We start from the raw sequence: 27,062 nt of genomic DNA on the forward strand, positions 1-27,062 counted from the left end.
TATATTAAAAAAAAACCCAAGGTTTTATTTCAGTGAAAAGTAAACATTAACATGTTCAAATGCTCTTCCATTTCCTCTCCCCCCCCCAAACCAGGGACAGCTGAGCCCCTAGAGCAGCATGCGTATACATATAATTTTTTAAAAGAAAACATCAATGCAATCAGGGGAGATATTGCGTGAAAGACGAAGGGGAATTTTCCCACCTGCAGATGAAAAAGGGAGGGGTTTCCAAAATCACTGCACATCAGCTGAGGTCTTGGTGTATCCCTACAGGTCCAAAGTTCCCATTCTTTGTTGAACTCTGCTTCCCTAACCCAACTCATCAATCCATCAACTATACTCACCCACTTCCCCAAATTCCCTGACTTGCAACATCCAGCTTCCCTCCCTGTTGCTTGGGGAAGCTCCACCCTACTGGCTGTTGCTCCAGTGCCACACAAGTCCTTCCACATAAATCTGGCCAGGATTTCCAGACACACATGCCACCCATAGTTTAAACACTGACTTGGCAAGCAATGGTTTACACACAGCAAACATGTTTCCTACTTAAAGTACAGCTCTGGCCTCTGTTCACTACAGTTAAAAACGCTACGTTTCTTAAGGTTCCTTCTTTATTTCATTTCCCCATGAAACTTAGAACGTTCATTAGCTTTTATAGGGAAGGCAGTCATCCTGCCCTGCTTTCCTATCCTATGTGAAGTCTGTGGTGTTGTACGAGGTGCGTCTTGTATCGGAAGCCTTTGCCGCACTCGGCACACTTGTAGGGTTTCTCTCCCATGTGGGTTCTCCGGTGCCTTGCGAGATGCGAACTCTGTATAAAGCCTTTTCCACACTCAACACATATATAGGGCTTTTCGCCTGTGTGCGTTCTCTGGTGCTGAGTCAGGGTTGAGAAATCGCTGAAGCTCTTCCCGCACTCGCTGCATTCAAAGGGTTTCTCTCCCGTGTGGGTTCTTTGGTGGTTCACAAGGTGCGAGTTCCGACTGAAGCATTTCCCACACTCGGGACAAAGGAAAGGCTTCTCTCCGGTATGGATTCTCCTATGTGTAAAAAGGTGAGAGCTCACTGTGAAGTTTTCCCCACATTCACTGCATATGTAGGGCTTCTCCCCCGTGTGAATTCTCTGGTGTTTAATAAGGTCAGAGCGCCAGCTGAAGCTCTTGCTACATTCAGTGCACTTATGAGGCTTCTCTCCCACTGGAGAGATCTCAGGTTGGACATTAAGGCTTGAATTGTATTGGACGCTCTCCACACCTTCGGTGTAACGGAAAGGTTCTACTCCCAAGGGAATCCCAGGTGGAGACACGATGTCTTGGAGGAGTCCCAGGGTACCACCTCGATCTGCAGATTCATTATGCTGCCGATCAGGACAACTGTCTTGCATCTGCTCATCTTCAATGGCTCCTCCATGACTTTGAGGAGCATTTTCTTCATTTTGTCTCGGTGGAAGCTCATCTTGCTGCACCTTCTCTGGATCATCTCCAGGAGGAATCTCTTCCTCGTACTCACTTGGGATCTCATAGTTTGCTAGAAAGCAGAAGCATCAGATAGGAGGATTTAGACCAATAATATTAATAATAGCCTGAAAAGCAGGTATGGCATGGCCCCTGAGGGCTTTAAGAATCCTACAGACCAGGGCGGAATAACTAGAAGACACTTCATGGCATGACTTTGGGGAGATGGGTGTGAGGCTGGCACAGGCAAGTTAACATCCAAGGAAAGAGGCAATTCATGCTGGCAATCACCCCATGAAGGTGAGAAGTGGGAAAGGAGAGGGCTAATCCTTCCCCACCAAAGAAACATGGATTTGAAACTGGAGTTGCCCAGTCCCCTCCCTGCCCAATCTTTCTCAGGGGAAGGGCCTGGCAGGAAGCGCATGCTACTCAGTGCTGCCACTCGCCCACCCCAGTGTTGCCTCATAAGGAAAGCACAACTACACAACGGCCACCTGAGAGAAAGATGCAGAAGAGAGGAGGGAGGAGAAAGTGAGGACATCTATACAGTCATAACTCGGGTTACAGACGCTTCGGGTTGCGCGATTTCGGGTTGCGTACCGTGCCGAACCCGGAAGTACCGGAATGGGTTACTTCCGGGTTTCGGCACTTGCGCAGAAGCGTTAAATCACGCGCGTGCGCAGATGCGGCGCTGCAGGTTGCGGATGCTGCGGGTTGTGAACGTGCTTCCCGCACAGATCACGTTCGCAACCCGAGTGTCCACTGTACTGCCATTAGTGATGAAGATTAGTAAAGACCAGCTAGAAAGTGTGTTTCCAGCCACACCGTGCATAAAGCGAGACCAGGATGAGATATTTGATAGAAACCACACTTTCTTTTTTGGACAGTTCTATCTCACCTATAAATTCTCTTTCTGTAGAACTGGAGAGCACAGATGCACACAGTTCTTCTACTGGTTCCATCCACAGATGTCACGCTGGGGAATCCTGCTCACGGCGAGACATATAGAAAGATAGTTTCATTCCTACAGCAGACGATACTGCAAATGTCTGTAAAATCTCTTCCAAGTGCAATACATTAATCAACATAACAAACCACACCCACCCACCCACACACACACACACACACACACACACCCCTTCACTAGCACAGTAACAGAGACTTTACTGGGACTTTATCCATCTCCCAGGTCTGAATCCACCTTCAACACTGCCATCTGAGCTCACTGCAAACCCATTCCCAACATGCACCTGTCTGAAATTATTGTTAGCAGTATTTAATAATAATAAATAATAATAATAATAATAATAATAATAATAATAATAATAATAATAATAATTTATTTATACCCCGCCCATCTGGCTGAGTTTCCCCAGCCACTCTGGGCGGCTTCCAATCAAGTGTTAAAAACAATACAGCATTAAATATTAAAAACTTCCCTAAACAGGGCTGCCTTCAGATGTCTTTTAAAGATAGGATAGCTGCTTATTTCCTTCACGTCTAAAGGGAGGGTGTTCCACAGGGCGGGTGCCACTACCAAGAAGGCCCTCTGTCTGGTTCCCTGTAACCTCACTTCTCGCAATGAGGGAACCGCCAGAAGGCCCTCGGCGCTGGATCTCAGTGTCCGGGCTGAATGATGGGGATGGAGACGCTACTTCGGGTATACAGGACCAAGGCCGTTTATATAGCACCATCCCTATACACGCTTCCTCTGATGAAGAGAGGTTCACCTTGTATACTCAGAGAGAGAAAATAATTCGTTTATCCAATTAACACAAGAAAACAATTAAACTTTCACCTAGTGCCTTCATGCAAAAACTGGAAAAAGACTCAAGACCCTGAGCACGCCGCTTTCGAATCTCCTCCACTTTGCCCCAAAGTCTGTTTAAAACAAAATACAGGGACAAGGGGGGGAATGAAAAATGTTATTATGCATCTTTACATTTCGTAGCAGCAGAAGCTTGGGAGTAGATTGCAGGAATCTCCTCAGAAATACTTTTCCTGCTGCTCCCCAACCCCCACCCCCCAATCAATGTTCTACTTGAGGAGTATGGAAATGCATGAGGATTTGTATAGACAGCTAGGCCAAACAATACATGATATAACTGGTTCTGCTATAACTATATTCAGGCATCACACCAAAGCCATTGTTTGCTGTGATGTCTGAATGGACACATCAAACAAACCAGAATCAGTAACCACAGTTTGAAAGGAAGTCACAAGCCACAGCTGGTGCTAGTTGTGGCCCAGTTCGCAAATCCCAATAAGCTGGAATATGGCTTACTGTGACCACATAAATGCACTGGCTTCTTAAGAGCAGCTCCCTTTTACTTTGGCTCAGTTACAGATTGTGATGAGGAAGAGAGACTTGAAGCACAATCAGCCTCATATGCAGCAAAACCTTTGCTTAACTGCTAAGCAGTTAAGCAGTCCTGAGCTGAAAAGCTTGTGAAGGAGCAAAGTCGCAGCAGTCTCCTTTCTAGAAGGTTAAGTAATATATTGTGCATTTCCACTAAGCCATGGGTTTCACTTTGTGTGATGTGCATATACAGTGGTACCTCAGGTTAAGTACTTAATTTGTTCTGGAGGTCCGTACTTAAACTGAAACTGTTCTTAACCTGAAGCAGCACTTTAGCTAATGGGGCTGCCTTCTGCTGCCGCCGCGCCGCCGAAGCCCGATTTCTGTTCTTATCCTGAAGCAAAGTTCTTAACCTGAAGCACTATTTCTGGGTTAGCGGAGTCTGTAACCTGAAGTGTATGTAACCTGAAGCGTATGTAACCCGAGGTACCACTGTACGTCCAGCCATGTTGAAATTCAAAAACTAATTACAGGCATTGCTCAATCTATAAGGGCACCTGTACCCCCAGCCCAAATTGTTTTTTTTTCCTTTTGAACTACAACTTTTGAGCAGATGGAAACAAGAGAAGGCTTGCAGCTCCTAATCATGGTTATTTCATGTGCCTGTAAACCCAAACCAAGATTTGGGTTTGAAATAATGGTTTATGCAAACCCTTGTTTAGTGTACAGTGGTACCTCAGGTTAAGAACTTAATTCGTTCTGGAGGTCCGTTCTTAACCTGAGGTACCACTTTATCTAATGGGGCATTCCGCTGCCACTGCGGTGCCGCTGTGTGACTTCTGTTCTCATCCTGAAGCAAAGTTCTTAACCCGAGGGGTTAGCGGAGTCTATAACCTGAAGCGTCTGTAACCTGAAGCGTATGTAACCCAAGGTACCACGGTAATGGCTCTATGGAACTGCTTCTCTGCAATATGGCATCGGTAATTAATTAATTAATTAATTAGATAGTATACTATTAATGCCTACCTTTTTAATGATGAAAGATTTAATGGGATATTTTTATAGCAAATTTAGCAACAAAAAAATAAACAAATGGAGGGAAACAAGGCAAAAGAGAAAAAGAAAACATCAGCTCACATTAGTAATCCAGTAACCATCAATATAGCAATCTCAGTTTGAACAAATGCGATGAGTAGTATTCAATTAGCACACCCCTTTAGTGCAAATATTTCTGCTTGGGCAATGGCCCCTGTCCCATGCGCACCCCATGCCCTCCCCAGGTTTGCTCTGGAAGGTTGGGAGACCCCCTGGGAGAAGAGAGGAAAACCCTTTTGTACAAGCAGATATCCTTGTGCTGACAGGATCGTTACTTTAGTGCTGCCTTGGCTACAACCATAAATCAATATACACCGTCCAAATGTCCTGACAGATATCCAAACAAAATTGATGTTTATAAGAAATACGTTCAAATGTAGCAAGGTCCTTGAATCATTGTGTAATAGATAACGGGTGCTTGTCCTTCCAGGCTCTTGGAAACCATAAAGCCTTGCAAAATCCACTTTTTCAGTCCAGCCATTACCACAGAAATATATTTTTAAAGTCATGGGCCCTGTAAATATCAAGGATTCGTTCGATACAAAATTAATGCAGACAGTAACCAAAAAGAAAATAACCCAAGACATGTGAACATTTTATGCCTCAAAATTATAAATTAAAGCAGTCTCTCAAAGAAGGTTTACATGAGTTTCTTTGCCTCCTTCTGACTTCTGTTTTTACCCTTTTCATAGCTTTCCAACATTGTTTTCACAAGATGGAAATGGGTTTGTAATGTTAAGTATTATTATTATTATTATTATTATTATTATTATTATTATTATTATTATTATTATTATTATATATTGAATTTATATACCGCCCTATACCTGGAGGTCTCAGGGCAGTTCACAGAAAATATATTATACAGTGGTACCTCGGGTTACAGATGCTTCAGGTTACAGACACTTCAGGTTACAGACTCCACTAACCCAGAAATAGTACCTCAGGTTAAGAACTTTGCTTCAGGATGAGAACAGAAATCCTGTGGCGGCAGCAGGAGACCCCATTAGCTAAAGTGGTGCTTCAGGTTAAGAACAGTTTCAGGTTAAGAATGGACCTCCGGAACGAATTAAGTTCTTAACCCGAGGTACCACTGTATTATTGTATGCCTTCATATATACATTTCTGGAGATACTTTGGGTAGAATTCAATATAGCATTTGTAGCAATGGATTTAGACACTAGGAGACGATATATTGTTTAGGTATTATCCATCCTTTACAGCTTAAACTTGAAAGCAAAGACAAGGTTTGTTTAACCTTCTACAATAATTACCAAGAATGCTTTTAGGCAGACTGGATTTTTCTGGTATTACCCCTTTTCTATCCTTTAAAAACAATATTCTCGCAAATGTTGTTTTATAATCAATGCTATTTACATGCAGAGGTCAAAACTTTGGCCTATTCTTGTCCACATTGGGCTCATTTTGCCACATCCTAGGCACCTAGAACCCTAGAAAACCACAAAGCCCTTTTCAAAGTGCCAGACTTCAAGAGACCTTTGGGTAATGCATAGGGCAAGACCATACATTCTTTATCTGATGATAACAGGCGTACAAGGTTGGAATGGACACATCTTACCAAGCAGTGCCAAAGAATTTCAAATCTGGCAGCATCCTCATTTATCACACCGTCAACTTTTGCCATCTGGAAATGAATCAGCAATGTTTTAGTCTTTTTCTGGATGACTCAGAAAAACTTAGGAAATGAGCCGAGAACAAGATGGTTCTAGGCAGCTAACAGAATCCCCCCCCCCCTTAACACATATGTGCTAGTAAAATATAGATATATTTCAGAAAAGGTGGGGCAGAAATGGAACCAGCTAACCATAAAGTAGGCTGATCGCCAAAGAATTGATGCTTTTGAATTCTGGTGCTGGAGGAGACTCTGGAGAGTCCCATGGACTGCAAGAAGATCAAACCTCTCCATTCTGAAGGAAATCAGCCCTGAGTGCTCACTGGAAGGACAGATCCTGAAGCTGAGGCTCCAAGACTTTGGCCACCTCATGAGAAGAGAAGACTCCCTGGAAAAGACCCTGATGCTGGGAAAGATGGAGGGCACAAGGAGAAGGGGACGACAGAGGACGAGATGGTGGGATACTGTTCTCTTTTTTTAAAAAAAATTTTTTTTATTGAGTTTCATTTAATGCATACACATAACACAGGTAAGTAAATATAGAAAAAGAGAGAGAAAAAAGAGAAATTAAAAAAGAGAAAAAGGTAAGAAAAAAAAAACAAGGTAACATACAAATTGACTTCCATCCCTCTTGACTCTGGATTCCTAAATTTTTCCAAGATTTTGTCTTTACAGCTGTTGTTATTTAGTACCTTGACACATCGAAAGTTTTATAATAAACCAACTATATTTGGTACGTTTTCATAATTTCCTTCTATATATGTCATAAATTTAGCCCAATCATCCCTTAACTTTGTATTCTTTTGGTTTCTGATTTTCTGCGTCATATTTGCCAATTCAAAGAAGTCATATAGCTTATTTTGCCATTCCATCATCGTTGGGGTGCTCGTGCTTTTCCATTTTTGAGCAATTAGCAGTCTGGCCGCTGCTGTTGAGTACTGGAACAAAATTACATCTTCTTTCTTAATCTCCTCTCCTATGATGCCTAATAGAAAGGCCTCTGGTCTTTTTAAAAATGTGTATTTTAATATTTTTTTTAGCTCGTTGTATATAGTATCCCAGAATTTTTTAATATCCTCGCAGGCCCACCACATATGCATGAAATTTCCCTCCTTTACTTTACACCTCCAGCAGGCCCCGCTACCAATCTTGTATAACCTATTCAGTTTTTCTGGTGTTAGATACCATCTGTGAATCATCTTTTCTATGTTTTCCCTAATTGCGGCACACGCCGTAAATTTTATTCCCTTCTCCCACAGTTTTGACCACTGCTCATAGGCTATGTTATGTCCTAGATCTATCGCCCATTTAACCAAGACTTCTTTGATCTCCTCGTCTTTTGTGTCCCACTCCAATAAAATATTATACATTTTAGATAATAATTTAGTGTTACCTTCAATTATTTCAATCTGAAATTTCGATTTTTTTTCATTCATTCCAATTTTTTTGTCTTCCGCCCATATGGCATTGATTTGATGATACTGTAGCCAAACTGTCAGTTTTCCCTCCAGCTCCTCGTATGGTCTTAATTTCCACGTGTCTTCCGATCTTACCAGTAGGTCCTCATATGTTAAATTCTTTACTCCCGTATTTGTATTTTTAGTTGTTATAATATTAACAGGGGACAGCCACCAAGGGGTTCGCCATTCCAGTAATTTTTTATTCCTATTCCAGGCTTCATACAAGGGGCCTCTAATAATATGATTCGAAAATCCCCTATGCACTTTCCCTTTATTCTGCCATAGATAGGCATGCCAGCCGTATCTATTGTCTGCCCCTTCCAGGTCCAATAGGTCGCTATTTTCTAGAGTGATCCACTCTTTAACCCAGCATAAACATGCGGCTTCATGGTACAACTTTAAGTTTGGAACAGCGAAGCCCCCTCTTTCTTTTCGGTCCGTAAGAATTTTAAATCTGATCCTTGGTCTTTTCCCCTGCCAGATGAATCTGGAGAGAGTCCGTTGCCAATCTTTGAACAATTTAGTCCCCCTAATTATTGGAATATTTTGAAAAAGGAACAACATCTTAGGAAGTATGACCATCTTTATCGCCTCCATCCTGCCCAACCATGATAAACTGACTCTATTCCAAACATCGAAATCCCTTTTGATCTCTTTCCAAACTACCGAGTAGTTGTCTTCAATTAAGTTTATGTTTTTTGATGTAAGCCAGATTCCTAAATATTTTATTTTTTTTGCGATTTTTATTCCGAATTTCCTTTCTAGTTCTTCTTTTTCATCACTTTTCAGATTTTTTGTCAGCATTTTTGTCTTCAGTTTGTTTAGTTTAAAACCGGATAGCTTGCCATATTCCTCCATGATCTCTAATGCTTTGCCAATACTCTCTCGGGGTTCTTCCAGGGATAATATCAGGTCATCTGCGTAGGCCTTTAGTTTGAATTCCTTCAGACCTATTCTAATCCCTCGTATCTCAGACACGGTTCTAATTTTATTCGCCAATATTTCTAAAACCATAATAAATAGAAGCGGGGAGAGAGGGCAACCTTGTCTTGTTCCCTTTTCTATCTTAAATTGGTTTGTTAAATTATTATTTATTACCAATTTGGCCGATTGAGTTGAATATATAGCTTGTATTCCTTTCAGAAAGTCGCCCTCTATCCCCGCCTTCTCCAAACATTTTATCATAAACATCCATGATACGTTGTCGAACGCCTTTTCGGCGTCCACAAACATCAATACTGCCGGTACATTGTTATTAATCTCCAGGTACTCAATTAAATTTATAACGTGTCTAACATTATCCTTCAAAAACCTGTTCGGCAAAAAACCGGCCTGATCCTTATGGATTAAATCCGTTAGATGTTTTTTCAACCTGTTTGCCATTATGTCCGCAAATATTTTATAGTCATTATTTAATAAAGATATTGGCCTATAATTTTTAATATTTAATTTGTCAGTGTCCGATTTTGGAATTAAAGTTATGAAAGCCTCCCGCCATGACTCCGGTATTTTTCCATCCTTTAAAATATCATTCATAACCTCACAGAGGGCTGGCGCAAGTTGGTTTCCTAGGACTTTGTAATATTTTGCTGATAGGCCATCCGGGCCTGGAGTCTTCCCCAATTTCATTCTTTTAATTGCATTCTGGATCTCCTCTATATTTATGGGTTTGTTTAGCTGTATTTTCTCTTCGGCCGTTAAGGTCCTCCCTTCACAGTTCTCTAAGTACTTTTCTATTAGGGTTGTGTCCTCCTCTCCTTTTTTATATAGCCCTTCATAGAACTCCAGAAAATTTTTTTGTATCTTTTTTGGATCTTCTACTATTTCTTCTTCTACTTTTATTTTGTTTATCACGCTTTGCTTTTGTCTTTTCCTCAGTTGCCACGCTAATAATTTTCCAATTTTGTTGGCTGATTCAAAATATCTTTGTCTCATTAACCTGATTTTCCATTCAATTTCTTGATTCACTAACGTCGAATATTGTGTCTGTAGTATTTTAATTACTTGTATACTTTGTGTGTCTTTTGGGTTCTCTGTCAGTTTTTTCTCTAGCTGCCTTATATGATTGAGGATCTCTTCTTTCTTTTGTTGCCTTAATTTCTTTTTGTAACTGTTCTGCTGAATGAAGAAGCCCCTCAGCACCGCCTTACTGGCGTCCCAGGTTATTTCTGGGCTCACTCCTGTGTTAAGATTCAGTTCAAAGTAGTCTTTTAAAGTGGCTTTTGCTTTTCCAATGACTTCCTCGTCCTCTAAAAGTTGTTCATTTAGTCTCCATCTAAAGCCTCCTTTTAATTCACTTTTTAATTCCAATGTTATTGAATTGTGGTCTGAGAGAGTTCTCGGGTGAATATCACATTTCGTAGCTCTTAAGGAGAGTTCTCTCGACGTCCAAATTTGGTCTATTCTGCCCCAGCTCTTATGTACTTCTGAGAAGAAGGTAAACTGCTTTTCTATTGGATGTTTATATCTCCAGATGTCTATTAAGTCCATGTTTTCTTCCAAGTCTTGGAAAGACTTTGGCAGCTTTCCTTGGTTCTTTTTCCCCTTTTCTGTTTGTCTATCAATTTCTGGGATTGGCACTGCATTAAAATCTCCCAGCAGTATCGTCCTGTTATTTTCTAATTCCATTAAAACTTGTTCTAATTTTTTGAAAAACTCTGGCTTGTTTGAATTTGGGGCGTATATGTTTACCACATTTATTTTTTCTCCCTGGAAGCTGATTTGTACCCCCAATATCCTTCCTTCTTCATCCTTATAAATCAGTTTAGGTTCCCATTTTTCTTTAACATATGTTACTACTCCTTTTTTTTTCTCTGCCGTGGAGCTTATAAATTCCATTCCTAGCTTTCTATTTATTAATACACGATTATGCTTTTTGGCTACATGAGTCTCTTGTATACAGATTATGTCCAATTTTTTCTTTTTCAAAACATTTACAACTTTATTCCTTTTCGCTTTGTCATTCACGCCATTTACATTCCATGTTAGAATTTTTAGGTTCATTCTTGTTTACTTACTTATAAAACAGTAGTTTGCGGATTTAAGTTTCAGTTAGTTTAGATTCGAGTGGTTTTACTTTCTGTTTCTTCACCCTCCGCTCCCTCCGCTCCCTCCCCCCCTCCCCCCGAGTCCCCCCCAAACCCGCGCCATCTCCCCCGCCCCCACCCCCATCCCCGCCCCCCTGTACCTCTCCCGCCCCACCAAGTTCTCTCTCATATCTTCGTAGAAACTTCCTGATTTCCTGACTATCAGCAATTTTAAATCTTTTTTCTTTGTAAAAAAAGGAGATCCCTTCTGGGAACTCCCATCTATGTTGAATGCCATTCTTCCTTAGGATATTTACTAGCTGTTTGTAACCCTCTCTCTTGCGAAGGAGTCTGATTGGAATTTCTTTGAAAATGATGATTGGTCTTCCATCTATCACCAGTTTCTTCTGGTAACTTTCTCTTAAAATCTTATTTTTCAGCTCCGTCGATTTGAAGATTACCAGGCAGTCTCCTGAAATCTTTCTTACTCTGTTTTGTTTAGGTTTTACTTTTATTCTGAAGGCATTTTCTATTTCTTGTGTGACTTCTTCCTCCTTTAGATTTAGCCATCTTGCCAGTTCTCTTATCATTTTCCCTTTGACATCTTCGTTGACCTCCTCTCCTACCCCTCGGAATTTTAAATTTAGTTGTTTTTGTTTCATCTCCATCATTGCCAAATTGTCCAGAATTTGCTCCTGGCTCTTTCCTAATTCCTCAAAATTCTCTTTTATTTTCTCAGCTTCCTTTCTCTGATCTCTTATCTCTTTTTGTGTTTTTTTATTTGAGTCTTCTAGAGATTTGGTTCGAGTCGTTAAATCTTTTATCTTACTTGATAGTTCTCCCACCGCCCCTTCTATTTTCCTATCTATTGATTTCTGCATCTCTCCTAACTTTTCCTCCATGTGAATCTCATTCTGCTTAAACTCCTCTTTTATTTTCAACCAGAGTATATCTAAGTCTTTAATTTCTTCATGGCGAGACGTTTTCCTTTCTGCCGGTGTACCCACTGCTTTCTTCCCTTCCTTTCCTGCCATCTCCCCCTTCCTATATTTGCAAAACAAAATGCGTTTTTAAGACTCTCCCTTAGAGGGCGTACAATCTTATAGAAGCCACTTAATTATTCAGGCAGTCCCGCCCACCACCGCCCCTTTGGCAGTTATGACAGTACTTCTTTGAAAGGAATGTTGTAAGGATGGGAAAATAAAAAAAAGGGGGGGTACACAGGAAACGAGGGAAATTTGAAGCGAGGGGGTAGGGTCCCAAAATAAGTGTCAGGGGGGAAACAAAGATGTTCGAATACCAGGTTCTATTGTGTTGCTCCTCTTCTGAAAACTTCGGCCACTTATCTGGCCTAATCCGCTTTTATATATCAGAGGGCCTGCTGGAGTCAGTAATAGTGATTGGGAAAAAGGGCTGGTGGGGCGCGGAAAGGGGGGGAAAGCGGGGAGGAAGGGGGAAGCGGAAAAAAAGGGGGGGAGGGCAAGGGACGTCACAGGGAGAGGGGGATTCCAGGGAGGGGGGGGAAAGGGGAAGGCGTGGGAACAAGCAAGCTCACTGAAGGTGAAATAGTAGTTCTGTCTCTTTATATTCCGGGATTAAGCCGCAGAGAATGTATAAAAAAAAATCGTTTTTGCGAGCGGTTTCTCGACCTTCTTTCTCTGCCTTCTTTCTCTTTGGGACGCGATTCTATGTTCTTCCAGCAGGGGACTAAAAGATCCCTCACTTGTAGATTAACAATGTCCCCACAATGTCCTCGCGTTGCTGCCGTTCTTATCCCACAGAGTCCCCCGGATCTCCAATATTCCAATTATATCCCTCCGAGCTTCCCCAAATTATATAAAGAATGTCCGATCCTACAGTTATGAGGATGGTGCCTCGTCTCGCTGTAGCAGGCGAAGTAAAGAAATAAAGAAAAAGGAGAATGGATGTAGATGCTAGCTGACTGCGGGGACGCAATCTTCTGCGGATATTCTCTCCCGTTGCTAGTCACTAGCGGGAGGCGGCAGATTCCAAAGGCTGGAAAGAGGAGGGGGTTTGTGGGGCTTTAGTTATTTCGAGCCCAGCCGTGTCCGGGGGGGAGGTGAGGTGCTTTCCCTTCTAGTTTTCTTTCTTCTCTCCCCTCCTATCTCCCAATCTAGTTAGAGCCTCCGTTCCGTCTCTTCCAATCCCCTCCTGTTCTTTTTGTAACTGCCCAAATGAAACAAAGTCTCTGAAACTTACTCTTTGTCCCGGTTTTATCTGTCGGTCATCCACTGCCTTGCAGTAACATTAGCAAGGACTTCACTTCTCTCTCGCTACAGCCGGTAAGTAACTAAGTCTCTTTGTTACAAACTTACGATTTAGTGTCCAGCGCCATCTTAAATCCAGAAATCAGGTCAGGCTCTTTAAACAAAATCCATTTGCATCCTTCGTTCCTCGGACCTTTTCATTCAGATTTTACCTCTTCCGTTGTCATACGATGTTAAGAACGTCAGATTTTTAGGGTTACAGAGATTTGTCGCTCAACTTCGGTGGGAGCTTGAGGCATAACTGCATGGGGTTCGCAGGCCTTACCGATGCGCGTCTCTCGATCCACTGCCTCCGGGTCTTCCTCCCCAAAAACGGAGAGAAAAAAACCTCCAGAAGCTTGCGGATCACTCCAACGCCGCTGGTTGCGCTTCTCTCAAGGGGGCCCCCCTTGAGATTAAAGTTGGGGTCGCAGTGCCTATGCGTAGCCCCTCAAAGTCCCCATGTAGTTCGGAGAAGTCTCTCCGCGCTCCCTTCCCGGTGGCGATCCAAACCGGAAGTGCCGGTGGGATACTGTTCTCGAAGCTACCAGCATGAGTTTGACCAAACTGCGGGAGGCAGTGGAAGACAGGAGTGCCTGGCATGCTCTGGTCCAGGGGGTCACGAAGAGTCAGACACAACTAAACGACTAAACAACAACAACAACTAAACGCATTAATGTTCATGGCTGTTTGATGATCAGCCAGGTTGTTCCCTTTAGCATGTATCAAAATTTGCCATGCAAGGTTGAACCGAACATTCAAATCCTTTAAAGAAAGGACTTTCCCTGAAAATACATATTTTCTTCAGCAAAATGATATTCAGTGTTATTTCAAACCTTTGCATATTTGAGAGAAGGATCTGAACTTGGAGTAACAACAAACTGGCCAGCCTCCCTGGGGAAAGGGTCCCTAAGGGTGTAGGTTGTTTGTGTGAGTGTGAGCTGCCAGTGCCACCTGTGCAAAGCTGCAGTCGTGTAAATAAATCACGTGCAAATTGCGGGTCTACTGTAATTGCGGGGGGTGTTTGCATCTTGGGCACTTTGCTGTGTGTCGTAATCTGAGAAAGCCACGCTCCCGCTGGGCCTGTTCTTGGGGCTCCTCTTGCTCTCATTCCTCTGAGCCAGAGAGATTATTTCTTTGGCCTAAAGTCCATTGCTAACCATTTGCAATCTTTGTCACCTTTCTGAATTGTTTGTTCGCTTTATGTAACGGAAATCGTTTCATGTCTTCTGCAAAGCTGGCCACTTCACTGCTCTGCCCAAATTCCAGTTCATTTTATGAACACGTTAAAAAGCAACAGTCTATAGACAGCTCTATGGGGACACGATGCCTTACTTCTCTCCTTTGTAAAAGCTCATATTTAATCTGGAAAGACACAGGAACTGGAGGTCAAGGAAGAGAAGACCATAGAGTTCTAACCACTCATGATTTATTGCGTTGGATTAAAAAAAAAATTGAAATTGTGACGATTAGCGGTATCAAGAATTGGACTGCTGGTTTCCCCTATGGAATAAAATATTCAATATCACTTCTCAGCTCACGACCATCTCTTGCTTATGATAAGATCTGAGTGCTCAAGTCTCCCAGTTTCATTGTCATACATCATTCAGTATGTGGTTCCAAGCTGGGCTGATCAATGCCGAACCTCAGCTATTGAATGCTAATGATGTGGAAGGGAGAAACACTATACCTTTGACGGCTGCATTTGCTGATCTGATACTAATGCTTAAATCCACACTCAGACGACAGCTTCAGTGTGCAACTGTGCACAGTGTGGTGTAGTGGTTAGAGTGTCAGAGTAGGACCTGACGGACCATTGTTCAAATCCCCACTTGGCCATGAAGCTTACTGGGTGACCAGAGGCTGGTCAGTGTCTCTCAGCTAACCTACCTCACAGGGTTGCTGTGGGGTTTAAATAAGGAGGGGAAAGAATCACACATGCCACCTTGAGCTCCTTAGAGATAGAAGTGGGACATAAAAGCAACAAAGAAATAAGTATTTTCCTCTTCACCCAGCTCCCCTCAATTTGTGAAGTTTGTGGGACACCAGTATATACTGACTTGTGTTTCCTCAAACAGCGGCAGGATAAGCAGGCACCGTATTTTTCGCCCTATAGGACGCACTAGACCATAGGACGCACCTTGTTTTAGAGGGGGAGAACAAGGAGAGAAAAAATTCTCCCCCTCTCTGCTCAGCTCCCCTTCAGTGAAGCGGCAGGAGAAACGGAGCCCCTTCCATTTCTCCTCCTGCTTCGCTGAAGGGGCACTGCGCAGCTCTCCCTCTCTGCTGAAGCCGGGAGAGTCTTGCTCTCCCGGCTTCAGCAAAAGGAACCCGAAGGCTTCAGAGCGCAGTGCAAGTTCCCGCTGCACTCCAAAGGCTTCAGGTGGCTATCCCACCGACCCCTCTCGCTCTCCAGGCTTCAGCGAAAGCAACGCATAGCCTCCAGAACACGGAGGGAGCGCTCCCTCTGTGCTTTGGAGGCTTCGCGTTGCTATCGCTGAAGCCAAGGAGCCTGGCATTCGCTCCATAGGATGCACACACATTTCCCCTTAATTTTTGGAGGGGGAAAAGTGTGTCCTATAGAGCGAAAAATACGCTAATTTAATTTTAATCAAGTCTACGGGTTGACTTACTTTGCTGTTGCAAACCACGTAGGTTTTCAGTCAGGATGTCTTGCCGACGTGCATCTTCTGCATTCCAGGATCATTGAACAGGCCGCCCTGCACATCAAGAGATTAACAATGACCACGTTAAGTTAATAGTGGCGTCCATCAAAAATCCACAGCAGGGTGGAAGGGACATAAGAGAGGAAAGAAGGAGGCACCTCCCTTTTTTCCCTCCCACCCCCTATCTATGCTACCCACAGTTGCATTTTCTCCTTCTCTCAGCATGCCTGGAACTGAGAGGAAGTGCCTTTGAGAGAGTGGTCTGATTAGGAAAGAGCCCACCAAAAAGCACCTCCTCCTAGTTTCCAGTAGGAGAAAGCAGTTGCGGCAAGGAGGCTAACCAGGGTAAGCTATCTGGGGTTTGGCTTGAAACTGTTGTGCTCTTTGCCCTACACTCAAATCCCACTCCCATCCAGGTCATGTCTTGAGAACAAATACAAAAAATAAAATTATTATTATTATTATTATTATTATTATTATTATTATTTAACTCCACTGAAGTCTGACCCTGAGGAGTTTTGCATTTAAATAGAGGGAAGTGAGAGCCTCTATTGCCAAGGGCATTCCTGGCAGCTTGAAGGATATTGGGACTTAGGTGGAGTTTGTATCCAGTTGTCGCCCATCTTTTTCCACTGTGAGAAGGCAGTTGTAGACCCAGCCCTCTCGGCAGTCTCCTCTCCGCCCACCATCAGAGTAGAAAACACTACGCCGCCCCATGGTTCAATGTTCTGACTCAGATTCATACATCTCTTGGTTTGAAGCAGCACTGTGTGGGTAGCAGAACAGGAAGATAGATCACCAACAGTCAAAGATTATGGCTGCATTTGCCCAACAGTGTCAACAGTTCCTTACTTAGATCCCATTTCCTGCTAAACCCGTGTAAACTCAATCCATTGAACAAAGGGTATGTTAATACAGATATTCTCCACAAGGTGGCTGCAAAAATTACTCTGCAGTGAGAAAAGATTGTATGGATCCACCTGCTGAAGTTCATACACAAAGTAATCCATTACTTTAACTGGGAGACCTAGGTTAACATCACCATTTCCCCATGCAATAGCCTATTATTCCTTTCTCCAGTCTGATCTAACTCACAGGGTTCTGGTGAGGATTAAATGGATGAAGGAGAACAATGTATGTTGCCTCGAGCTCTTTGGAGGAAACTTGCATTTGTCCAAATATGAAGAAAACTGTGGATTTCTTATGTATTAAACACTGTGGACATCAATTCACTAATTCCATATTTTATTCATTCTGTCAAATAAAAGGCTGTATTCCTCTGGCCACAATGCAGCTTTATAATTATCCAGTGTATTTCTCATCATAAATGAATTCACTAGTATACTAGCACATTTTTTTAAAAATCCCTGTTCACAGCAGGATCCTTTTCATGTCTACTCAGAAGTAAGTTCCACTGAATTCCATAGGACTTACTCCCAGGTAGGTAGGTGCAGAATTGTACAAGTTTTTGTATCACAATTGCTTTCTTTTAAAAGTGTGAGAGAGGGACAGAGAACAAGAACTGCACTCAATTGCCTGGACATTTTGCTAATTGAATCTGCTAGTAGAAATTGTTAGGATATTTCCGTTCCACCTTAAGAGAGAGCAGGCTTTGAGAGTCACAGAGTCTGCGCATGTCCTAGTCACAGGATGTTTATGCTTGCTGTTTCCTTTCGATTTCAGTCGGTCGGAGACACTGACACAGAACGGTCATGTTTTCCTTTGTTCTGTTCAACGCTAAATAAAGTCTGTAAATTATGCTCTCTTCTACGGTGCAAGCTTTCTGGCTGTGGTTCTGCTGATAAAGAACAGTGTGCACAAGCCTGGAATGTGGCAATCTATTTCTGAGGCTTCGTGTCGCTAACTGCTGGATCTGCCTGGCTACGGGAGATCGATGGAAGTCCGGCAGCCGGCTTGGGGCCATGATGGACTATATCTCCCTGGCAGTTTCCCAACAACAAGGTTATGGGCCCAGATTCACAGCACCTACAGGAGAGTAAAGCTGCAACAGACTGCGTTTGAGAGGTATGTGAAAAGCGAAAGCAGCGAGAGCGGAGGCTTTTCTGTTTACCTCAACAAGGAGCCTTTGAACTCCGGCAAGGCTTAATTGGCCTGGGAGCCATGCCAGGGAGTTCGTGATTAATGGGCTGCCGAGATAATAAGTCTTTGAAGGCATAAAGACTTGGGCTCACGTAAAGACCTGAGATGGATCTTTTACAATCCTCAGAAGTAGCTCCGTGTCCACCGAAGCTAAATGGCCACAACTATCAGACCTGGGCAAAATGGTGTGAGAGTTTGCTGCGTCAGTTTAGGGTGTGGCATACCGTGAGTGAGGCCCCCCCAGTTCCTCTGACAGAGAAATGGGAGGCCCAGAATTCGAGGGCGATTGACGTAATAGTCTTATCCGTATCTCTTGAGGAAATTAAGACGCTGGCTGGCAACACCACTGCACGTGGAATGTGGTATGCTTTGATGAAAGCTCACAACTCAGTTGTCCCAGCCCAGAGTTTGACTGCATCGGAGGTCCAAGCTGTTTCCCAGAATGCGAGTGTATGCAGGGATGCTGAGGGCACCGGTTGCAAGCTGCAGGGGGAGCAGACTGTGATGTCATCCCAGGCAGCATTCCAGCCTCCAGGGGGAGCCAAGGAGACGGCAGCTGAGAGCTCTGTTTCTCATGGGAACCAAGGTCATCGCCTTTGCAGAGGCCGGAAAGGCAAAGGTAAACAGGCGTCTGCAGATGGCCAGGAGCAGAGGGAGGGTGAAGAGCCCGCGCCAGGGAAAAACAAAGCTATGTTTGCTGGCACAGCTTCACCAAAGGCTAAAGGCACGTCTGCTGACCAGAAGCAGGGGGGCAAGCTGCAAAAGCCCACGCCAGTGGAAGACAAGGCTATGTCTGCTGGCACAGCTTCACCAAAGGCTAAAGGCACGTCTGCTGGCCAGGAGCAGCAGGGGGGCAAGCTGCAAAAGCCCAAGCAAGTGGAAAACAAGGGTTTGCTTGCTGTGAAGGCTGCTCCAACAGCCAAAGGCAGCTTTGTTGTTGATTCGGGCTGTACCCGCCACATCTCAAAGGATCGGCACCTCTTTATCTCCTTCAAGCCTCAGGAAGGTGAGATCCACCTGGCTGATGGAAGGACGTTGCAAATTGCAGGAGAAGGGACTGTGAAACTTGCAAGTTTGCATACAACCATCAGTAATGTTCTGTATGTTCCTGGAGCTGCAAGCAATTTGTTGAGCGTCCCGCAGCTTACTGGACGTGGTTTTCAGATTTCCTTCAAGAGGAGCGTCTGTGTCATCAGTAAAGGCAAAGAGGACTATTTGCATGCAAAGTTTATGGATGGTTTGTTCCATATAACTTATGATGACACTGCTGTTGTATCTAATGCTAATTCTTGTTGTGTTGCACAAACTAACAAAGTTCTTCATGCAGGTTGCATTCATGAAGCGCATCGAAGGTTTGGTCACCTCTCTTGGAAGGCACTGGCCAAGATGCCAGAGGTGGTTGAGGGTTTGAACATCAAACCCTGTAAATTTCACATGAAATGTGTATCTTGTGCAGAGAACAAGGTGAAGGTTGCTCCAAAAGGCAAGGAGTCTAGCAGGCAGGCTTCCAAGCCCTACCAGCTAGTGCACGCAGACCTGGTTGGGCCACTTACGCCCTCTTTGGGAAGAGCAAGGTTCTTCATGGTTCTAATTGATTCTTTTTCTAGGTACATTCATGTGTTTTTGCTCGAACAGAAATCGCAAGCGTTTCCGAAGTTTAAGGCATTCTGTGCTTGGTTGGAGAATGCTCACGGTAAACGTATCGGCTGTCTTTTTACCGATCGGGGCGGGGAATTCACTTCTCAGCAGTTTGAAGCTTTCCTGACTGAGAAGGGAATCCAGCATGACATGTCAACCCCCAGATCGCCATGGATGAATGGGCTTGCGGAGAGAGCAAATCAGACATTGCTGCAAGGAATGAAAACCTTGTTGCATGATGCCAATCTCCCTGATAAGTTTTGGGGGGAGGCTTTAGGGAATCTGGTTTACTCCGTTAATCGCAGATTGTCATCACCCATTGGTTGTACCCCCTATGAGAAGATGTTTGGCAAGAAACCCAACACCAAACACATGAGAATATTTGGTTCTGACATGTGGGTACGCACCCCACAAACCAACAAGCTTGGGAAGCGTGGGGCACATGGTTTGTTCATGGGGTACGAAAAAGGTGCATACAGGGTATGGATGACTAACTCCAAATCCATTAAGTTCACAAGGAGTGTTGAGTACAATCCTAAGTGGGGGGAAAATGTGGGAATTTTCCAGAGTTACCCAGAGGAGGATGAAGGTGATGTCAAGCAAGCAGCTAAAGCTGAGGAAGCTGCTGAGGATGATGATGATGAGGATGATGATGATGATGATGATGATCAGAGTTCGGATTCCAGTTCACTGGGCGGCGCTGCTGCTGATGTCAGTGAGAGTGATGACACAGCAGACTACAAGAGTGCAAAGGCCTCAGTCAGACCATCTGATGCGTCTGACAATGAACTGGAAGAACCACTGTTCACCATTGGTCATTTTTCTCCTAAGAAAGAGGAGATGAGTCCAGAAGACTTGCGTCTAGTACGTAGGTCTGAAAGGGCGACCAAAGGCAGACCTCCTAAGAGATTTGCTGATGAGTTTGCCAAGACTGCAACTGCTGTTCTTAGTAGCTCAGAGAAGGTGTGGGAACCTTCAAGCTTCAAAGAGGTTCAGGAGTTAACCTCTAAAGATGCTGAGCCTTGGCTTAATGCCATGAAGGCTGAAGTTGATTCCTTGAACAGGAACCAAACTTGGGAACTGGTACCGGTAGTCCCAGGAATGAGACTGGTTGGCAGCAAATGGGTCTTCAAGGCCAAGACAGACCAGAATGGCAAGGTTGTCAGACACAAAGCCAGATTGGTTGCCAGAGGTTTTTCACAGGTACCAGGACAGGATTACCACGAGACCTACTCACCCACGGTCAAATATGAGAGCATTCGGCTGATGCTCAAAATCGCTGCGGAGGAGAAACTGCATGTTTCCCACCACGACATTAATACAGCTTTTTTGTACGGGATTTTGAACGAAGAGCTGTTTATGCTTCCACCTGACGGGATGCAGATGCAGAAGGGAATGGTCTGTAAACTGCGGAAATCCTTATATGGTCTCAAGCAGAGTGCTAGGTGTTGGAACACAAAACTCACAGAGACATTGCTTTCTCTAGGTTTTCACCAGGGCAAAGCTGATCCATGTGTGTTTGTCAAGGAGGAGGGGCAAAACAAACTGTATTGTTTATGTTTTGTTGATGATCTTCTGATGTTTTGGAAGAATCAGGCTTTCTATCAAAGCACCCTAGCTCAGCTGAAGGAGCACTTTGACATGAAGGATCTTGGTGAGGTATCCAACTATCTTTCTCTGCAGGTGGAGAAGGACCAAGCAGGTAATTTTCTGGTACACCAAACACAGAAAATTGCTGATGTATTAACCAGGTTGAATTTGGTTGATGCAAACCCAGCAGACACACCGATGGTGACAGGTTACCAGGTAGATAGTACTGCTGAAGCGTTTTCTGACACAACGCTATACAGATGCGTTCTAGGCAAGCTGAATTTCATTGCCAGATGTTCAAGACCTGACATAGCTGTAAGCTGTAATCTGCTTAGCAGACATGCCAACAATCCTACGGTTCAGGATTGGAAAGCTCTGAAGCGCATAGCCCGCTATTTGAAAGGGACTATGCACTACAGGCTGAGGTTCACCAGTCAGAAGACTGGAGGTCTTGAAATCTTTGCAGATGCAAGTTTTGGAAGTGACACCACAGATGGTACAAGCACTTCTGGAGTGTGCTACATGTACAACCACTGCCTGTTTGACTGGTTGTGCAAGAAGCAAACAACAGTGAGCCTAAGTTCCTGTGAAGCAGAACTCAATGCTCTGTCATTTTCACTCATGGATTGTGAATGGTTGATGCAACTGTTTAAGGACATCGGGGTTTCTGTGAAATGTCCTATACAAGTGTATCAAGACAATAGATCGTGTTTGGCTTTGCTGAACTCCGAGAGTTGCAAGCAAAGAACCAAGTACTTGCAGATTAAGCTACATCGTGCAAGAGAGTGTATTCAGAAAGGACTGATTCGGGTGTCCTACATGGCAGGAAATGAAATTCCTGCTGATCTGTTGTCTAAAGTTGTTAACAGAGAACAACATAAGGTTTATGTACAAAGGTTTATGTACAAAGGTTGCAATTGAGTGAACCACAGGTACAACAGGTTACACGGAAAGGGGGAGGATGTTAGGATATTTCCGTTCCACCTTAAGAGAGAGCAGGCTTTGAGAGTCACAGAGTCTGCGCATGTCCTAGTCACAGGATGTTTATGCTTGCTGTTTCCTTTCGATTTCAGTCGGTCGGAGACACTGACACAGAACGGTCATGTTTTCCTTTGTTCTGTTCAACGCTAAATAAAGTCTGTAAATTATGCTCTCTTCTACGGTGCAAGCTTTCTGGCTGTGGTTCTGCTGATAAAGAACAGTGTGCACAAGCCTGGAATGTGGCAATCTATTTCTGAGGCTTCGTGTCGCTAACTGCTGGATCTGCCTGGCTACGGGAGATCGATGGAAGTCCGGCAGCCGGCTTGGGGCCATGATGGACTATATCTCCCTGGCAGTTTCCCAACAGAAATAATGCAAATTTGATTATTAAATTTTCAGTCCCTTCAACACACCTCCCTTCTGCCCCACAAAACACAATGCACTTTGTTACAACAGATATGGGTACTCTCTGTGTGTGTGTGTGCAGCCTGAATCACGATAACAGGTTTTTATCCCATTATAGGTGCTAGTTAAGACTGCAATTGTAATCTCATTTACTTCAGCCTAAGCCTCATTGAATTCAAAATAATTTATTTCTGAGCAGACATGGCTAGGAATGGATTATACTGCAATCTACCAATGCCAGGATATTTCATTTTTGAATGCTTGCTGTACTTATTTTACATACATTTAGGTTTTAATGTAATTGTCACAGCCTGGTGTCCCCGCCTCCCTTTTCCTCAGAACTCACTTTTTACATTTTTTCTTCTGTGTCTGCCAAGTAAGGATAGCATTTCATGTATCTGATAAAAGGGACACTCACCCATGATAAACATTCTTGTTTAGAAGCCTACCCAGATCCTTAGAAAACTGAGGTAGAATCATAGAATCATAGAGTTGGAAGAGACCACAAGGGCCATCGAGTCCAACCCCCTGCCAAGCAGGAAACACCATCAGAGCACTCCTGACAAAAGGTTGTCAAGCCTCTGCTTAAAGACCTCCAAAGAAGGAGACTCCACCACACTCCTTGGCAGCAAATTCCACTGTCGAACAGCTCTTACTGTCAGGAAGTTCTTCCTAATGTTTAGGTGGAATCTTCTTTCTTGTAGTTTGGATCCATTGCTCCGTGTCCGCTTCTCTGGAGCAGCAGAAAACAACCTTTCTCCCTCCTCTATGTGACATCCTTTTATATATTTGAACATGGCTATCATATCACCCCTTAACCTCCTCTTCTCCAGGCTAAACATGCCCAGCTCCCTTAGCCATTCCTCATAAGGCATCATTTCCAGGCCTTTGACCATTTTAATCTGTTTCAGTCAAACCGCTGTAGAGTTACAGCACCTACTGTGGCTGTAGAGACCAATACAGGAGAGACATGTTTTGTTGCAGGTGGGGCAGATGAAGGTGTCTGGTTTCGCTGGTGCATATGCCTCACTCGTTTCTTCTCTTTTTGCTCCCCCCAGTGGTCATTTCCAGTGGTTGGAAAGTAAGGTTTTAAAATCTCTTTGGAAACCACCTTGCGGTTGGTTCGTTGGTTTTCACAATAAGCAGTATATAAATCTTACGAAATAAATAAATGCATAAATAAATATGTGTGTTATTATTAAAGGTACCACAAGACTCTTTGCTGTATATACAAACCCACAACTGTGCAATTTCAGCATTAAGCAAATCATCCTCATCCCTCTTCCCTGTAAATCAGAGCTTTCCACACTTTTCATGTTGGTGACACACTTTTTAGACATGCATCATTTTGCGACGCAGTAATTCAGTTTCACTAGGAAAGTGGAGGTTAAACTAACCCCTTTCCACACCTGGGAGAAGCGCGGGGAGCATTCGTGCAACACACCTACACACTGCAGCCGACACACTAATGTGTTGCAACACACAATTTGGAAAGCTCTGCTGTAGAGGAAGGGCCCACAACGCAATAGCCTCAAGTGTGGTGTACAGCAGGAGTGACCAGATACTGTTGCTTGTGGGACAAATATTGAATAATTAGAGGCAGTTCAGCGCAGAGGTGCCAACTTGAGCAGAAGATGGTGTGTGTGTATGATGATGCACACATGGCATATGTGTGATACAGGGATGTCAGGAGGAACCAGGGGACAATGCTGAACGCAGTGGCAGCGCAGCTTCAATGCTGGTGGCTCCTCTCCTGCTACTGCCACTGCCCTCCTCTTTCCCCTCCATGGCTGAAGGAGAAACCACCAGCCCCTAATCGGCCTCCTCCTGTTTGTTATGCCACCTTGAGCTCCTTTGGAGGAAAAATGGGGACATAAATGCAATAAATGAATACAGTTTGAATGACCTGGTTGGTCTTGAGACACAGGAAGTGCAGCCTAAAACCTTATGAAATGGTTGCTGCTGGTGGTAGTGCATTATCCTGTTGGATCAGACTGAGAGAACAGCAGACGATCCAAGTGTCCCTATTTTCCAGGGGCAGTCCTGGATTTACAAGCGCCGTCCCAGTGTCTGATTTGATCCTGGAATGTAACGCTTTTCCTTAGGTAAAGGTAAAGGAGACCCCTGACCATTAGGTCCAGTTGTGCCCGACTCTAGGGTTGCAGCGCTCATCTCGCTCTATAGGCCGAGGGAGCCGGCGTACAGCTTCTGGGTCATGTGGCCAGCATGACTAAGCCACTTCTGACGAACCAGAGCAGCGCACGGAAATGCCGTTTACCTTCCCGCCGGAGTGGTGCCTATTTATCTACTTGCACTTAATATGCTTTTGAACTGCTAGGTTGGCAGGAGCTGGGACCGAGCAACGGGAGCTCACACCGTTGCGGGGATTTGAACCGCCGACCTTCTGATCAGCAAGTCCTAGGCTCTGTGGTTTAACCCGTGTCCCGTTGTTGCTGAATAGGACGTCCCTATTTTCATTGGACAGCATCTTAAAAAGCAGAGACATCACCTTGCTAACAAAGGTCCGTATAGTTAAAGCTCTGGTTTCCCCAGTAGTGATGTATGGAAGTGAGAGCTGGACCATAAAGAAGGCTGATCGCCGAAGAATGGATGCTTTTGAATTATGGTGCTGGAGGAGACTCTTGAGAGTCCCATGGACTGCAAGAAGATCAAACCTCTCCATTCTGAAGGAAATCAGCCCTGAGTGGTCACTGGAAGGACAGATCCTGAAGCTGAGGCTCCAAGACTTTGGCCACCTCATGAGAAGAGAAGACTCCCTGGAAAAGACCCTGATGCTGGGAAAGATGGAGGGCACAAGGAGAAGGGGACGACAGAGGACGAGATGGTGGGACAGTGTTCTCGAAGCTACCAGCATGAGTTTGACCAAACTGTGGAAGGCCGTGGACGTGCTCTGGTCCAGGGGGTCACAAAGAGTCGGACCCAACTAAACAACAACAAAGGTGACTCTGGGGTTGTGGCGCTCATCTCGCTTTACTGGCCGAGGGAGCCGGCATACAGCTTCCGCGTCATGTGGCCAGCATGACTAAGCCGCTTCCTGCGAACCAGAGCAGCACACGGAAACGCCGTTTAACTTCCCGCCGGAGTGGTACCTATTTATCTACTTGCACTTTGACATGCTTTCGAACTGCTAGGTTGGCAGGAGCTGGGACTGAGCAACGGGAGCTCACCCCGTCGCAGGGATTTGAACCGCCGACCTTCTTATCGGCTAGTCCTAGGTTTAACCCCAGCGCCAGCCGCATCCCTTTATTATTATGGAATAGGGCATCCCTATTTTCCTTGGACAAATGCTGGAGGGTCTGCAACAGGGAACCAGGGTGGAGCTTGATGGAAAATGGGTGCAGAGGAGTAAATGAGCAGCAGAAGCTGAAGCACCCAGCCACCCCCTTCCCCTCTCCTGGGCACCCCGGGGGGCTAAAAGGGGGAGGCCTCCAAGTGAACCCCCCCCCCGGGGTGGGGGAAAGTCTGCCAAACCCCCCCCCCCCCCGGGAAGAGCTGCCTGCTTGGCAATGCTAGGGGGGCTGGAAGGGCCTCCCCCGGGCGAGGGAGAAATAGCCCTCTCTGTGTCGGCACCACCCCGGGCGGCCCGTCCCCTTCGGCCGGACTCCTCGAGCTCCGACCCGGCCGCGGCGGAGAGCCCGGCACCGGGCGCCTTCTCCCGGCCCGCGCCTCCCTACCTCTCCTCCTCCTGGGCTCCGCCCCGACGCCGGCGCCGCCGCAGGCCCCGAGGCCAGACAAAGGCCTCCTCGCCTCGCCTCCTCGGCCTCCTGCGCTCCCTCGTCGCCCCCCGCTCCGCCCCCGCCTGAGGCAACCCGGGGAGACTCCCCTCCGCCGCCGCCCCCGACTCCCGGCGGCGGCGGCGGCGGCATCTCGGCCCTTTCTCCTCCTCCGTTTCTGTATTTTGTTAATTTTGGCGCGAAGGCGGCGCCCTGGAAGGAGGAGAAGTGGCTCCCGCGGATGCTCTTTGCAAGCCGCGCCACGGAATTTATCTCCTTTATTTCAGTGGTTCTCAAACTCCCGACCCCCAACTCTGGGTCGCAATGTCAGAATTCAGATTTCTCCGCGCCGCACAGGATGTTTTTTTATCGCTAACTAGGATTGGCCCCAATATCACTCGGTGCTGTTTTTGAAAAGACATCTGTGCATATTCTGCAAGTGAACTGGCACTGCAGCTCTGCACCTTCAAATGTTTCTGGGATTGTCCTTGCATCTTCTTCCCACCACGTTTGGCATCCTCTCCTGCCACGCCCTGGTTTATTCTGCTTTTCTATTCATCGCAAGATAGTTAAAAACAACAACAACATCCAAAGCAGCTTGCGAAAAGGAAAAGCAGTAAAACAGAGGGAAAATCCTCAACCCAACTTTTAAGGCATAATGAAAGTTGAAAATACTAAAGTGGAATAGAATTGCTTCAGCTTTCTAAGCATCTG

General features: G+C 44.9%; 1 protein-coding gene across 2 annotated transcripts; it reads right to left on the reverse strand.

Annotated features, from left to right (window-relative positions):
* Positions 1–240: 240 nt before the first annotated feature.
* On the reverse strand, positions 241–26,613 carry ZNF697 (zinc finger protein 697). Of its 2 annotated transcripts, XM_028712389.2 has the most exons (6): positions 26,310–26,613; positions 15,868–15,954; positions 6,428–6,493; positions 3,253–3,335; positions 2,353–2,440; positions 241–1,527 (listed from the first exon to the last, which is right to left on the reverse strand). In XM_028712389.2, the coding sequence occupies exons 5-6, from the start codon at positions 2,414–2,416 to the stop codon at positions 686–688; spliced, it is 906 nt and encodes a 301-aa protein (XP_028568222.2). In that variant the 5' UTR covers positions 2,417–2,440; positions 3,253–3,335; positions 6,428–6,493; positions 15,868–15,954; positions 26,310–26,613; the 3' UTR covers positions 241–685. The 2 variants fall into 2 exon arrangements, with proteins under 2 accessions (XP_028568222.2, XP_028568224.2); XM_028712391.2 differs by lacking the exon at positions 6,428–6,493.
* Between the last annotated feature and the right edge of the window lie 449 nt (positions 26,614–27,062).

Source organism: Podarcis muralis, chromosome 17 (assembly GCF_964188315.1).
Source record: "Podarcis muralis chromosome 17, rPodMur119.hap1.1, whole genome shotgun sequence".
Classification (NCBI taxonomy): domain Eukaryota; kingdom Metazoa; phylum Chordata; class Lepidosauria; order Squamata; family Lacertidae; genus Podarcis; species Podarcis muralis.

Bases quoted from the DNA above. Each gene is read 5' to 3' on its own strand.
- ZNF697 (XM_028712391.2), bottom strand. From the start codon at position 2,416: ATGGAACCAGTAGAAGAACTGTGTGCATCTGTGCTCTCCAGTTCTACA. The intron at 1,528-2,352 runs GTGAGATAGAAC...TCTGCTTTCTAG, and splicing joins TACAGAAAGAGAATTTATAG to CAAACTATGAGATCCCAAGT.